Here is a 16,692-nt window from a genome sequence, read left to right on the forward strand (position 1 = left end):
AGGCAGAAAAGAAGAGACCATTCTAGGCATGGGGTACAGCTAGTGAAAATGTTTGAAAGTCAGAAGATGAAGTGTCTAATTCAAGGAACAGCCAGGAGGCCAATGTCATATTATTGGAGTATGTGTGCAGGTGTAAGGTATAGGAATACTGGAAAGGTGGGGAGCAAGTTATAAAGAGCTTTGAGATCTTATCTAGGGTGCAGTTGGATTTTTATTTTGTGGGGTTTCGGGAGATGCTTTAGGAAGATCACTTTGATAGCTGAATAGGGGATGGACTAGAATAGAGAGAGATTTGGAGGAGGGAAATGAACTATCAGGCAGTATTCTAGGCATGAGCTAATTCGGGCCTGGACCAATGTGTTGGCAGTGCCAGAGGTGATGGGATATACAGGACGTGTTAGGGTGGTAAATTTGACAAGACTTGGCAATAGATTGGATATGGGAAAAGAGCATAATGTTTGGTTCTATGTCTGGGGGGATGGTGGTGTAAGAGGGAGATTTTTAGGTATTTTATAAATATATATATTTAAAGTGTGGCCGCCAGGAATCAAAAATTCAGATTGATTCCATAATTAAAATAGACCCAAGTCAGCATCCAGTTTAAGGTAGTTTATTTACAATTAGGAAGGTAAATGTAAGTAATTAGAGAGAGGGAGAGAGAAGGTTAAAAGGCTAATTAAACTAAGTTATATGCCACAAGACTTTAGAAATCAGAGAGGCTATAAGCCTACATAAGGCAGAGTTTGGAAACGCCAAGGTAGGCCAAGGAAGTGAGCCTAACTTACCCATGGGACAATTCAGAGTAGAAGCATTCTGAGGTCTCAGCTGAGCACCTTCAGCACCAAGTCCAAAGCCGGAACTCCTTCCACTCCTGAACTAACTGTAACCAGGTTGTATTTAAAGAGATAGCAACTCTCATCATTTCCTATGGGCCACCTCTAATTCAAGTGGACCAATGGCTGCCTCTACACTGATTTGGACTGCCCAAAGGGCAGTCCCTTGTTCTTGATTTGATACTTATTGTCATGTGTGGTTAACTTATCTCCACTCCCCTTTTGAGGGAGGTGGGGATGATATAATCTAGATGCCTAGGGTAAGTAGATTTTTGACTATGAATGGGCTAGAGTTAATTTCATTTACACAGTGGTACCACTAACTGTAAGAGAGAAGTTAAGAAAAATGGAGAGTTTGAAGGGGAAAGATAATGATTTGAGTTTGGGACTTAAGATATTTCCAGGACATCCATTTTGAGATATCCAGTAGGCACTTGGATTTTCCCTAAAGGTTAGGAGAGAGGCTGGGGCTGGAAAATAGATATGAGAATTATTAACATGGAGATGATAATTTAATCCATGGGAGCCAATGAGATCAAGTGAAATTATAAATAATATAAAGGGAGGTTAGCAGATGTTACCTGGATAAAGATCCAACAGAGCAGCCTGAGAAGGAGCAGTCAGAGAGATAGGAGGAAAACTAAGAGCGAATAAGGTCCCCAAACCCTAGTGAAGGTCTTGACCTTGTCAACAGTTGTTGAGAGGTTATAAGAAGGAAGAGGATTGAGAAGAGTTACCAATGCTCTCTATCACTGATTGCAGTGGCAGAGTTAGAGTGAGAACTGAGGCAGTGGAGGCACTTAGTGTAGACAATTTTCTCAAGAAGTTTATCCCTAAAAGTGGGAAGGGACATGAAGCACCAGCTAGCAGGATGAATAGATCAAGGGAAGGGGTTTTTTTTAGGACGGAAGAGAGAGACATTGTCATGTTTGTAGGCAGTAGGAACATAGCCAATAGATAGAAATTGAAGATTAGTGAGAGTGGGTATGACAGAGAGCACTCTGAAGAAAATGGGATGGAATAGTATCCCTTGTGCATATAGAGGGGGTTTTCCTTTGACTAGTAGGATTACCTCATTATGTGACACAGGTAAAAGAGGAGCTAGCACAGAAAACATCCAGGTAATGTGAAATGAGGACTGGAGAAGAGCAAACTTGGCGAATGACTTCAATTTTTCAGTGAGAAAAATTTTCAGCTGTCGGGTGGGAAAGGCTATGGGAATTTTGAGGAGGAATAAAAAGATTTGGAAGGGCTGCTGTGGAGAGTGGGATAGTGAGTCAATGGGGGAGGTGTTAAGGGTTTGTCTTGCTCAATGCTCAGTTGAGATTATGTAATAAATCTGTAGTGGATCTAGTCAGCATTTTGTGTATGTGATTTTCTCCAGTTTCAATAGCATGTAAGTAGCAGTGAATGCAAGAGATGACTAGACTGAGCCATGGCCAGGTTTGGCAGGGTAAGATTTTCTTTAGGGTAAAAGGCAGAAGCCTGAAGAAGGGGACAGTGCAGAGTTTAATTGGTTCACCAAGGGAAGGGCTCAAGGTGGAGAAAATAGAGTAGTATCTAGAATAGGGATGGAAGCCTGGAAAAGAACTAAGAGGTCTAGGATTAGAGGTCAGAATATGAATGAAAAATAGCTTTTGGGCAGAGGGAGAATATGACAACAGATTGTAATCAGATAAAGTAACTTCAAAAGTTCATGAACATGCAAGTAGAGCTTTTTGGGGTGGTGGCAAGATCAAGGATGTGAGCATCTCTAAGTATAGGTGAGAAGTAGGTAATGGGAAAGGAGTAAGCTGAGGAACTTTGAGATTAGGCTGTTTCCTATCAAATAGTATCAATAGATCGAGGTTCCCCCAGATGAGTTTAGAAGCTGGGGGAGAAGAGAGTCTGTGTGAGCCCTAGCTCTGGAAATCATTGAGGATAAAAGAGGAATCCCTAACATAGTATTTCTTTTTGCCTTAGGGTGTGATTCAACTACCAAATCCTTTCTCCAAATTGTATCTATTAGGCTTCTTTCCACTTATCTGTAACTTCTTTCTTCTGGCTTCATTTCTTCATGGAAAGGTAGCAAATAATATGGCAGTGCTCCTCTAGGAATATGTATACTTGTTGGGCACAGGGCAAGTGTCTCATTTAGAATGCTATGTCTATAGTCAGTCAGAAAGCTGAGAGTATCATCATACTAGGCCCCTTTTCCACCATGCTGTCAGTCAGCAAGCATTTATTAAGTCAGCCATGTGCCAGAAACTGTCCTAAGTTCTGTGGAAGCAAAAGGGGGCCCAAAACAAAGGATCCTTTTTTGTTTTTTTCTTTTGTTTCATGTGCTGAAATGGCCAAAAAATTCATTACCACTCAGTTAAATTGCAGTAGATAAGAGTTGGGGAGACTCATTTTCCTGAGTTTAGTTCTGACTTCAGACACTGACTAGCTGTGACCATGTGCAAGACACTTAACTCTGTTCACTTAGTTTTCTCATCTGCAAAATGAGTTGGAGAAGGAAATGGCAAGCCACTCTATTTCTCTGCTAAGAAAACCCCAAAAGGGGTCACAAAGAGTTAGACTTGACTGAAAAATGACTAAGTGACAACAAAGCATTTATTGTAGGTCAGGTGCTGTGCTAAGTGCTGGAGATAAAATGAATTAAACCATCTTTAATTTCCACAATTAACTGGACTGGACCTTGGAGAGCAGTGTTGCCTTTCTAGAATGATAAGACATTCCCAATCCCCAAGTTTGTGCTCTGTTGCCATATTTAAGAACCCAAGTTTCAGCTCTGTCATGTTGTAGTTGGACTATTTTTTTTTTTTAAGTGCAAAGATAGGAAGATATGGGTATAGTAAAAGATAGGGCATGATGACCAATAGTAAGCCTTAGGCCTTTATACATCATGAATATTCTATCTGAGAAGAGTATTGGTAAATGCTGGTCATCATGAGAACCAAATAATATCACAAAAAAATAAAATTGATTATATTTTTAACAGATAGGAAAGGGCTCATTTCTATTGGGAGTCACTCCTGTACCCGGTGTGTGGGTGGGTGGATGGAGTGGTTATGGTGACTTTTTAGATCAAAGGTGAAAATTAGTTACGATAACCCAAAGATAATACATAGAATTCAATAACAGTGTTGAGCTATTTAAAGAAGTAATTGATAATGAAGAATGAGTAACAATGAGTGACATCAACAATCATAACTTCATACAGACAGATGTGAAACATTTGCCATAACAAGGAGACCAAAAGGCTGTGGGCATCTGGTAATATATCATTACTTTCAGAAAGCAATGATGGCAAAGGGCAGCATTTTTTAAATGTTACAGAGAGAAGGATTGATCCTTATGAGCAGAATCACTTTAGGAGGCAGAAAGAAGCAGTGGAGGATAACTACTCATTTAGAGACTGCTTGTCAGGAGAGTCAATTGAGCAGATCATCCTGAGGGCAGGATGAAAATGGAAGAACAACAACAAAAAAGAAAAATTAGCAATATCTGCTAATATTTTTGTTAACAAACTAGTTTCCGTTAAGGATGGGAGAATCCACATTCCCTGGGCTGAAAAATCAAGATTCTGGAGTGTGCTTTTTAGCTGTTAGAAATGACACCAAAGGGAAGGGACAAGTACCTGAATAGGACCAAATGCACCTAGAGGAGAGGCCATGAAGAGGGTACAGCCTTCAAGGCATTGAGGTAGCTGGTCATAGGGCATCTGATTCAGTCAAGCATGGGCCAGGCATTATGCTAGGTGCTAGGGGGACGAGCCATGGAAAAAACAAAAAGGGCAATTGAGTGACAACTACTAACCCATAAACTTAATTTCGTCTATATTAAATCTGAGAATCACCAATAGGGAATAGGCAGGCTTTTTCAGGATCATAAGCCTACAATGGACTTGCATCTTTTACTGTCATATGGTTGAAAGATGTAGAAAATACAAATCCTACTTGTCTTTTATTATGTGATTATGAAAACATGTTTTATTTGATAGATCATGATGTAGCCTTCAGAGGTTTTCTCCCACCTAGACGTCTACTATAATTAAATTAAAATAAATTTTCCCTTATATTGCTATCATTGAAGAATTCCATAGAATGCTGGAATGGGGGGGGCGCTCTTAGGGGTAGAGGAAAGGGAACTTGACTCTTGGAGCATGGAATAAGAAAGGAAAAGGACAGTGATATGATTAAAACTTAAAAATAGATTTGTAGATCTTCCTGAAGAGGAGGAACTGGGCATTCTGAGGGAGAAGCTGGTTATCCTTTCAAGAATGTTTTATAGAATCACAGCAACCCAGAGAGCTGCAGTAGTTAGTGAGTCTCCCTTCACAAGGACACTGAGGTAACTGTCAACCTGATAACAGCAAATAGAAACGGTCTGTGGCCTGACTGGATTACAGAAGGCTTAACAGAAAACTTTTCAAGACTTGGGAAAATGTATGACACCTATCTACTTTTTGAAGATTCAAGGCATACATTACATAAATAGAAGTCACTGAAAGTTATTAAAAAACAATTATAAAGTCTTGAGCAAAGAACTGAAAACCCCATAGAGAAGATGAGTTTGGTTTTACTCACTGTTGCCTGTTGAAAGCAAGGGAGTCTAAAAAGGAAAAATTAATTTGGGAAGTAAACACCTAACAAAGGTTTGCATGTACTTCCATTGTATCTTGAAAAATTTAATCTAAAGGTCTTTGTGTGTGAGAGAGAGACAGAGACAGACCCGAAAGTTTGCAAGAGAACGCCAGGAAGGAGACAGAAGTAAAATCCATGGTATCAAGGGTATATATTAAAAAGGTCAAAATTCAGGCAACACATAAGAACTGGATCTCCTAAAAGCAAAATGCCAAATTTCAGCTTAAAGCTACAGTGGCTCCAGATGGGTATAGTTATTTGGAAGAAGAAGAATAGGTAAAAGGGTATGTAGATAAGTAGAGAATAACTTTTTATTTTAAGGGATTCTGTAAGTAAATCCAAGAACTGAAGGGATTTGGGATGTGATAGAGAATATTTGGGTTAAAGTCCAAGGAGGGAGAAACAGATGATTTTGTCATTAGAGCATACTACTGACCACCTGCACAGAAAGAGAAAATAGTGTCCTTTTGGAGTTTTGGAAATATCACCAGCCTGGCCCAGAAGTATGATACAACAGTGATGGGATACTTCAGTTATGCAGACATCTTCTGGAGGCCTTAGAGCACAAATGGAATAACCAACAATAATTTCATTCCTTAAAAGATAGAGGAACCAGTAAGGGGTAGTTCTATTTTGAGTCTATTCTCTGATTTAAATTGCTCTCCTTAAATTGCTCTCCTTTTAGACTCCTGTGCCTTCTGTGGACAAAAGCGAGTGAACAAAAACTGTGCCTCTAAGGGTTTCAGTTTCTTGCCTAAGATTTTACAAATTGTCATCAAAGGGAAGAATTGCTGGAGTGTGAATTGTGGGAAATTTGGGAGTTGGAGGGAAGTGATCACTTCCTCATCCTAGAGAAGAGAAAGCTGGCCATAGTCCGATTTCATTATATTCAGAGGAAATATGGGATCCTATCAACTAATGCTTTCAGATAAATCGGCTCTGGAGTGATGAGAGAGGCTCAAGAATGAAATCCTAGACACACAGCAAGTCTCATAATTGAGGAAGAAGTGTTAGAAGGAATCATTTTGTGCATAGGGAACTTGCCAACTACCTTAGATTTAAGCAAGGCCAGGAAATATGAATAAAAAAATATGGTTCAGGGCTATAAATAGTCAGGAATGCTCAAGCTTAGAATGAAGCCAAGAACTCAAAGGAAGTGGAGGATAACAACAAAAATTTAGAAGTTAAGATGAGAAAAGAAATACTGAGTCTCAAAGAAGGGACAAGATAATTTGCTGCAAGTAGTTTGGAGAATGATAACTGATAATAGTAAGAGGAGAAAGAAGCTCTGCAAAAGAGAATGACTTATACTATGACAGAACAAAAATTACTGATCAGAGTGTTAATATCCAAGAAAAAATAAAAGATGACAAGAGAGCCCCATGCTGCCTTGGATGGATTCCCAACAGACCCAAGTGGGCTATCTGAAAAGAATTGATGTGATGTGATGGAAACTTGAAGTTATACATACCTGTAGAAAGGTCCAGATTAGCTAAAAACAGGATCACTAAAGTATTAGAATAGAGAGTTTTGTGGATATAATTTACCTGTATGTTAGCAAAGCTTTTGATAAATATACTCTTGTGGAGAAGATGGAGAGAAACAGTATAATTCAACTAGATGGATTCTGAATTAATTGAATGACTGGCCTCAGAATCATGGTAATCAGGCTTTGCGGCACACTCCTACTAGCTAGCTACCTTCCAGTTGCCAGGGAGGCTGAGGCCAATGGATCTCTCAAGCTCAAGAGTTTGATATAGTACTGGGCTGTGCCAATTGACCACCCTAAGGCCAGTGTCACAGTGTCAAAAAGGTCTCAGGATTGCTGGGCAGCACTAGGTTGCATATGAAGAGGTGAACTGGTCTAGGTAAGAAATGTAGCAGGTCAAAAGCTCCTGTGCCATTCAGGCCTGTGAGCATACTCTATACTTCTCTCCCTGGAAGACTCATTCTTTAAAAACAAATAAACCACAATCATGGCAGGTCTCCACTGGGGGAACTCCAGGGATCTGACTTTGCCCTGTGTTATTTACTAGTTATGTATATCTCTTGGATAAAGAAATTAGATTAGTAGCTAGGTGGCCCAGTGTATAGCATGTTGGACCTGGAATCAGGAAGACTCATCTACTGAGTTCAAATATGGCCTTAGGCACTTAGTTGTATGATTCTGGGCAGGTCACTTAACCCTTTTTGCCTCAGTTTTCTCATCTATAAAATGAACCGGAGAAGGAAATGACTAACCACACCAGGATCTTTACCAAGAAAACCCCAAATGGGGTCATGATGAGTTGGGCATGACTGAAAAATGACTGAACAACAACTGATTTTCAGATTACACAAAGCTGAAAGGCATTACTAATTCACTGATAGGGCCCAAAAGGCTCTTGAATGTTTAGAGCATTGGGCTGAATCTCATAAGATGAAATTGAATTCAGAAGTACATTTGGGTGAAAAAAAATGATCTCCACAAATGGGAGGGGTATGGTTAGACAGAAGTTCTGAAAAGGATCTGGGGCTTTTAGTAGATTCCACACATGCTTTGTATGAGTAGGTAGAATGATATAGCATCACCAAAAGAGGAATGTAATCTTGGGAATAGGTATCTGGTCATCTCGGCATACTTAGCCTTCTTTTCTGGAGTACTGTGTTTTCTCTTGGGTTTAGGAAGAACATAGATAAACTGAGGAGGGATCCAGGATGTAGAAGGGCCTTAATCTCATGATGCATGAGGACTGGTTGGAAGAGTCAAACAGTTTAAAGAAAGAGGACTTGATTACAATGTATAGGAATTGCAAAGAACTTTTTCTAAGAGTAAGAGCTATCCAGAGGTGGAATGGGCTTACTGAGGCAGTTATAGTTTTCCTTTCAGTTCTTTAAGCAGAGGCTGGGTGACATCTTACTAGTAGGAATCCCCATTACAGTGGGGATTCCTTTGGTAGAAGGGTCAGCTTCCAACTTTGGCTTGGAAACTCACAATTTGTTCTCAGTTCTAAGAGACTAATTCAGGTAAGAAAACTTTTGGATCATAACAGGTTAGAAAATACTATTGAAGACTCTTGTCCATGATAAAATGCACTTTTTTCTATTTGTTTTTATATCAGTCGTTTCTGGATGTTAGCCCCCCCCCCCCCAAAAAAAAAAACTTCAACAATAACCAAGTACACATAGTCTCTCTTTATAATAAAGAAAAATAATGAAGTAAAACCAACTGACATGATAGTTTCTGATAGTATATGTTATATTCTATACCCATAGTCATTGTAATAAGTTTCAACTTTCTCATGCCCATCATGTTCCTAACTATTGAAGTATCCTTATCTATGATTATGACTAGCAAGAATGCAGCTCAGTGAAAGCAGCAGTCACGAGAAGGTTAGGAAGACTTGAGTTGGACCTTGAAGGAAGGAGCAAAGATAGACAATTGGGGAAAAAGGAAAAGGTCCAGAAATGATTTTGTTATTGTGAGTATTTGGTGAACAGTGAACAGAAAAGTCTTGCCAAAGTAGAAGGTTTGCATAAGATAGTATTTAAATTTTTTTTGACCCTTACCTTCCATCTTAGAATCAATTCCATTTATTGGTTCCAAGGCAGAAGAGTGGTAAGGGGTAGGCAATGGGGGTTAAGTGACTTGCCCAGGGTCACACAGTTAGGAAGTGTGAGTCAGTTTCTGGGCCTGACTCAGTCCACTGTGCCACCTAGCTGCCTCTTGCATAGGACATTATTGAGTAAGGATTAAGTTTTTAAAATATGGGTAAAATAAAGCATTCTAAATGTAAAACACTAAACTATCTAGAAAATTCTTTTGTCCTCTAGTATCATTCTTGGATAATTTCCCAAGTAGCTAGCTATTTATTGTATTATAAATAACTGTATTTTACTGTGGTAATTTCACAAATCGTATGATGTCTCATTTGTAAATATTCAGAAAGTCATCCTTTTCTGGATTTCCATAAACCTAAGTTTTTTCTACTTATAGATTTCTGTTGTTATATTTTGAACACTCCACCACCACCCCTATCCCCAGAGTTAATCATTTTCCTGTTTTGTTTTTGATAGGAACTAATTTTAAAACAACTCAGAAAGTTGGTGGTGGCTTGTAATTTTAGTTGGTATAGCATAGAGATGTCAAATGTTCACCTCTTAGCCTGAACAAAATTAAAATATGTAATTATTTAACAAAATGAATAAAAATACAATTAAAAAAAAGATGACTTTGCATTTAAAAAGTGTCACTATGTGACAGACCCGCAGGGAGCCTTCTGTACAGATCAGTGGTTTCTCTTTCTTTTTGAGTTTGATGCCACTGATGTAGCAGGTAGTTTTGGATGTGGAGTCAAGAATGTCTTATGTTCAAACCCTGCCTCATATACTTAATGGTTGCATAACTTGGCAAATCATTTAACTTCTCCCAGCCTCAGTTCCTTTATTTGTAAAATGGTGATAATAGTGCTTACTTTATAGGATTGTTGTGAAAACCCAAAAAGAAGATAAATTCCGTTGCAAACTTCAAAGAGCTATGTAAATGCTGGTTTCTATTATTATTATTTTCCTAGTTTTGTGTAAGTTTCTGCTTATGTTCCATAGAAACTATTTAGTTGATTTTTAATTTTGTTTACATTCTTTCAATAAATAACTTATCCAAAAAGGTGGGTAGAGTTGAATGCTTTTTAAAATCAACTGGTTTAGCATTTGTGTTCTCTTGTACACTTAAGTAGTTTGGAAGTTTAGTGACAATGAGGGAAAAAATAAAAGCCAAACTTAAAGCTAAATACACAATGAGAAAACAGTCATGTTTAGCACAATATCTTGAAATATAGTAAATGCTTACTAAATAATTACTAGTTGGTTAATTGATATTTGAACACAAAATACCTGAAGAACCTGAAAGGAAGAGAAAATATCAAGATTTATTTCCATGAATTGCAGAAAGGCAGATGTTGAGCTGAGTCCACACCATTAGAAAAGCCAGGAAGGAGATGAAGTACACAAAAAACACATGTTGACAAACTAAAGAACATTGAAATTTTGTCAGGAATTTTCCATTACTTGCTACTCTACTCCACCACTTGGGTGTTGTGGTCTCCTATTATAACATGTATTTCATTGGTTCTGGGTAATGGTCGCCAGCAAGCTAGAAGGAATTATTCTAAGGGATTCTCTGCACTTTAAATATCCTTCACATTCATCACATTGATGAACAGATTTTATTCTAAAGTATGATATTATCTTTGGAGCATTGCAAAGGATACTTTCGTGTTCCACCTTCCACACATCTTGGCCCTTTGCTCCTGGGCAAATTAATTGAGTATTCTTAGTGCTGGGGGCAACATTAACACTACAAGAAACAGAGATGTCACTTGGACTTGGTGTAGTATCTTTATCTAGTAGTCACCTATATCAGTGATCATAGATCCAGGCCCTAACCATATTTTGGTGTTAATCAGAAGGGTTATTCTTGAACTTTGCTTGCTTCAGGAGAATGAAACTTTTAATAAAATTCAGAAAAAAAGATTTGTAAATCACCTTGCCCAAGGAATATGAAAAGGGGAAATTATAGGGGAGATTCTAACTTCTTAAATTTTAATTTTTTTTCCTCTATGGTGAAAATCAAGCACCATTTAAAAACTTGCTGAGACAGCATGTTTTGATCTTTGTTTTAAGAGAATATATTTTTCATATATTCTGAAATAACTGAGGAATTTGGAACTTTATTTTACTTTGGTATTTAAGGCCACTGCTTGCTTTTTAAGCCTGGTGAGGGGGCCTTATAGAAGTGTGTGTATGTGTGTGTGTGTGTGTGTGTGTGTGTGTGTGTGTGTGTGTGTGTGTGTGTGTGTATGCGCAAGAAAGGAGAAAAAAATGACTGGTAGTTGGTGTGGGAGAGGGCTTCCTATGTCAAATCCATGGGAATTGGTTTTCAAACACTCAAATATACACATTATAAAATTCAGATCCAAGTACTATAATTTGAAAGTAAAGATACTTGAACAATAATCAATTTTATTTTCAAATGATAAAAGGGAAGAAATGCTTTCTAAATTAAGTTCCACAGAGAAGATCATAGTAGAGACCATTTTCCTATACGGAGATAAAAAGTAGGTATTGAGTCAATAAAGACCAATGCTTTCTTTTCAGAAAGCGTTTATTAAGATGCTTAGTACCATGCCAGCTACTAAACAGACAATCTCTGGATAGTTGAACAGACATTCAAAAGTACATGTATAACTAATATATAGTTATAATTTATAATAACACTTGTTTATTGACTACATTAGTTTCATTCTTGTATATCTCTCTGTAAAAAAATTATAACCAGAGGTTGAAATGTAGGACTTGCTTAGGAAATAAGTTAATAGAGGATGTTGTGGTATGATTGTAACTAAATAGGAACTAAAATATAAAATGCCTAAAACTTCATAAAAATACCTATATGGAGGTGGTGAATGAGAGCTAGGAAAGTGGAGGAAATCTCAGCTGTTGCTCATGAAAGGACAGGAGATATTGAGCACTGTCCTAGGCTGGGCATTTCCAGAGCAACCCTAGTAAATCCTTGAAGTAGTCTTATGCTTTATCTTCTCTCAGAAAACAGATGTCTTCAGAGGACAACCAAAATAGAAGACCTTGACTTTTTGCTTATCATATGGACTAAAATGGCTAAATCACATTTCAAAGGTATTGTGTAGTTTCAGAACTTCTTTGCTCCCCCAAATCTAGTGCCTGCTTATTGAAGCTTTGGATCCTTTAAAAGAAAAAAATTTATTTGTGCTTACTCTGTACGCAAATATGATTCAGCCAAAGGCTAGAATAGATCAATTTGGTTAGAGTTCAAGATTTGAAAAGGGACTAAATGGGTGTTCATGTTGAAATAGTAGATTTGGGAAGATTGTAAAGGACCTTGAGCTTTTCTATAAAGAATTCAGCCTTTAGTTTATAAGCAGTGGGGATGCCATTAAAGAATTTGAATAGATAGGTAATAGGATGGAAATATTATAGGAGATTAATCAGGTAGCTGCATTTAGGTTGGATTGTTGAAGAATGAGTTTAGTTTGAATACTGTTCTCTAATTTCTTAGATAACATGCATAAATACATATAGAGTTAGGAATAAATCTGTAACATGAGCTAAAAGATGGTAACCAAGTACATTGAAACCACATGTTGTCGAGACAAGCACAGCAGATGTATTTACTGTCCTTGGATGCCTATGTTTTGGTGTCAGACATTGGGGGTAGTTGACTAAGAAATTCTTTGAAGCCTAATATTATATTGTCTTCCACATGTTGGATCATGTGGCTTCTGCTTTGGGAGGGGAGATGGAGCAGCAGTGCCTTTCCACTTATACAAATGCAGGAAGTGTTTGTAACTCCTTCAGTGTTATACATTTTGATCTGTCCAGGAGGTCTTATTCCTTTGGAGGGTCTCCAAGAAGGGTTTAAAGAGGTTGTGCCAACTTAAGAGAAAGGATAAAAAAAAAATTGTCAGTATTTAAATTTGGAATTCAATGTGATTATTGTAGGGGCACCAGGATAATTATTTGTGGAAGTCGTTTTCCCAGTTAAATAGCTATCAAAAGGAAATCCTTTAATTGTATTGCTACTTTATGTTGCATAGGAATAGCTAATGAACTTGCTTCTAAAAAATGACTTGTATATCTCCCTTTAATGGGCTAGGTTTTACTGTTTTGTGGGCATGCTATCTTATAATTGAGAATTTAAAAATGTTACTTGTTTATCACAGTCTAAAGTGTTCAACATTTTTATGTCTATGTATTTTTGTAACTCTAAAATAGCATGGAATAAATTCCAGAATCATTTTTGGAGGGGGGAAATACCCCAAACCAAACACTTTTAACTGTTTTAAGCATTGGAAGCCTTTGCTCAGCACCCTGGACAGTTCTTATTTATTCCTCAGGAGAAGATGGGGGATGGATGTTCAATTACCACTGTCACTATTTGCGTTTTTAAGAACAAGAAAGAAAATACACTGGGAGTATCATGATTTAAAATTTTTCCTGAAGCTTCTGTTCCAAAAGCATTTAAAATTTAGCTTGATTTCATGATTTAACATTTCATAATGTTTTTCACTGGCTATAGAATCCACTTCATAAAATAGTTTGAGTTAAAATGATCTAATATTTGTGTTTTAACTTTCAGCTTTGTGTTATTCTTGGAAAATTTCGCACCACTTGTGAATTCCTTGAACCTGGGCATTGCAAACCCACTTCTGTTGGGCCCATCTCCTTTGCAGTTTGCTCAGATTAAGACACAGTTGGCTCTTCAACAGCTGCATGCAGTTGCTTCACATGGTTCAGCATCACCTTATTCTTTATTAAATCAGTCATTCTTGAAAATAGCCATGTCAAGACCCAGGTTTAATCCTCGAGGACACTTTCCAGGTCAAAGGCCACAAGCACCTAACCCTTCTGGAATGAAGCCTCATGGAGGATATATGAGAACTGAAACAATGGGTATCCCAAGATTACAACCCTCAGGAAGACCACATGGAATTGCACAAAGATTTGGGGGCCATGAGTCTTATCAGAGCATGGGTCCCCATCGGACAAATGTTCAGATGATGCAACATCGAACTGATCCAAGATTGGCCAAAGAAAAAATGGATTTTCACGAAGCCCAACAAAAGAAGGGAAAACCTCATGTTGGTCAGTGGGATGATAGTCCTCGTCCATCTGGAACATCAGGACTGAAACGTGGTTCTGCCACACACATTACAGACCAGAGTCCTAAAGTCCACAGTCGATACACAAAGGAAAGTGCATCAAGTATTTTAGCAAGTTTTGGATTGTCCAATGAAGATCTAGAGGAACTCAGTCGATATCCAGATGAACAGCTAACCCCAGAAAACATGCCTTTGATACTGAGGGATATAAGAATGCGTAAAATGGGGCGCTGGTTACCTAATTTGCCTTCCCAGAGAAGTGGTAAAGAAACCCTTGGTGGTGAGACAGTTTCAAGTAATGTGATTGATTATGGACATGCCAGTAAATATGGTTACACAGAAGATCCATTGGAAGTACGAATTTATGACCCTGAAGAACCGACAGAAGAAAATAAGGCTGAATTTCAGTCCCAGCAGAATATTTCTGTGTCTGCTCCAAATGTGATATGTAATACAATGTTTCCAGTTGAAGATTTGATCAGACAGATGGGTTTCCAAAGTGAGTCCTCCAGTAATCAATCATTTTTCCCAGTTGATAGTGCAAACAAGATGTCAAATTTAAACATGACAGGACAGTCAGTTCTTGAACCAGTGAACTCTGTGAGCCAATCTATTAGTCAAGCAATGAGCCAGTCACTTATTTCTTCAATGAGCCAGTCTCTGATACCACCTCCTATGAGCCAGCAGTCTTTTTCAGCTGAATTAATTACACCTGTAAGCCAACAGGAAAGGATTTCGCATGAACCTGTGATTAATTCATCTAACATGCATATTGGGTCTGGAGGTGGGAAAAAAAATTATTCATCAGAACCTGATGCTCCTATTCAGTCTCCGTTTGGAATTGTGAAAGCATCTTGGCTGCCCAAGTTTTCACAGACAGGTGCCCAGAAGATGAAGAGACTTCCAACTCCTTCTATGATGAATGATTATTATGCTGCATCTCCAAGAATATTTCCACATATGTGTTCTCTATGTAACGTAGAGTGTAGTCATTTGAAGGTGAGTGGTTTCTAAAGATCACTGTATAATATCTCAGCGCCTGAGTAAATTATATTCTACATTCTAATGTGTTCTGGTATTTATTGGGAATTAAGAAATTGAAAAGCAATTAAGTAATCTTTATGTAAAAGTTTTTGAAGATCTTATCATAAATTATCTATCTTAAGATTACAGTATTTCTCTGCTTGGATGACAGCTTAAGCCTATGAATTATGTAAAAAGTTGACCTGTTGCATTAATCTTTGGTACATCCTTTGGAGACCCTCAGCAGCCTTGCACATACCTTTGTGTTCAGGGCTAGTGACAATTAATGCTGATTTAAGTGTGTTCTGACTGGGGAACATGGGCCAAATAACTTTTAATACAGGTAAGGAAATGGAAACAAGTTAGTTTTCTAAGATGACAATTAATGACAGAACTAAGATAAGCATTATTTCTGCCCCTTATACTCTGGTATATTGCCTCTTAAAAATTTTATATATATCTTGATATATTTTGTTTTTACACTGTCTAGTTAAGTAATTCTTAATCTCTTGTGTCATAGATGCCTTTGGCAGTCTGATGAAGCCAGTAGACTATTTGGAATGTTTTAAAATTCATTAAAAATATAAAGAAAACTAATTATATTCATTACAGTTATCAATATTAAAAACAAGTTCAGAGAGCCCAGATTGTAAACCTCTGATTTGGATTTTCCTTTGGAAAATTGAGCAAAAAAACTAGGATATATTGCCTCTTGATGAATAGAATTAATAGATTTCTGAGGCTTTTTATATATATATGTAGCATATATTTTAGAGAATGTAAAATGACAACAGGATATAGATAAACATACATATGGATTTATTAGGTTTAAATATTTAATGATTAGTGTAGCTGCCACAGTCATATTTTATTGAAGTTTAGAAGAGTATCTAGAGGTAGTAGGATGTTTAAATGATATAATATGGTATATATTGTTTTTCAAAATAAGTATGTGGAGTTTAGGATGAATTTCTTTTGCAGTTTGTTTACTATGCTTGTATAAACTATTTTCTGCTAAAATTCTTTGTAATTTATAGTCTAAATTCTTAGGCTCAAAACCTGAGCGGGGAAAACCCCTTCCTTATAGGAGCAAATTTTTCTTAAAGTCCCTTTTTGAAACCTGTGGATTTTTGCCTGTGCCCCAGAGTGTGACTCTTCCTCTCATTTTAATTTTCATTTAGTCTAAATCCTCTTCACTTTAACCACATGCATTACTTTCTCAGGCTCAGCATCTGATGTTCACTTCTGGAGATGGGGAAGTTGTCATTGTAGAGGAAAATGTCTTTGGGTTGTTACCACATCTTTTAGTTTAGCCTCTTTAGAAACAGGGTCTCTGTCTCAGTCTGTTTAGGAAAGAGGGTTAAATGATCTTTTATCTTCTGAGCATAGAGAGCCTAGAGGAATCTTTAGAATAAGGAATATGAAGTGAAAATGAAGCTATATGTGAGGGGAACGCATGCTAGATGCCCATATACCCTAAATGTGTATTCATAGAAATTTTATTTCTACTTTTGGATCATTTAAAAGTTTTCA

General features: G+C 37.4%; 1 protein-coding gene across 1 annotated transcript in view; it reads left to right on the top strand.

Annotated features, from left to right (window-relative positions):
• The first annotated feature begins 13,804 nt into the window (after positions 1-13,804).
• ZNF638 (zinc finger protein 638) overlaps positions 13,805-16,692 on the top strand; it is a 69,731-nt gene continuing 66,843 nt past the window's right edge. The window contains exon 1 of the mRNA XM_044663032.1: positions 13,805-15,135. Within this exon, the coding sequence (XP_044518967.1) occupies positions 13,816-15,135 (1,320 nt within the window). The 5' untranslated portion in view covers positions 13,805-13,815. The remainder of the gene's footprint in view (positions 15,136-16,692) is intronic.

This window comes from Gracilinanus agilis, chromosome 2 (genome assembly GCF_016433145.1).
Source record: "Gracilinanus agilis isolate LMUSP501 chromosome 2, AgileGrace, whole genome shotgun sequence".
Lineage (NCBI taxonomy): Eukaryota > Metazoa > Chordata > Mammalia > Didelphimorphia > Didelphidae > Gracilinanus > Gracilinanus agilis.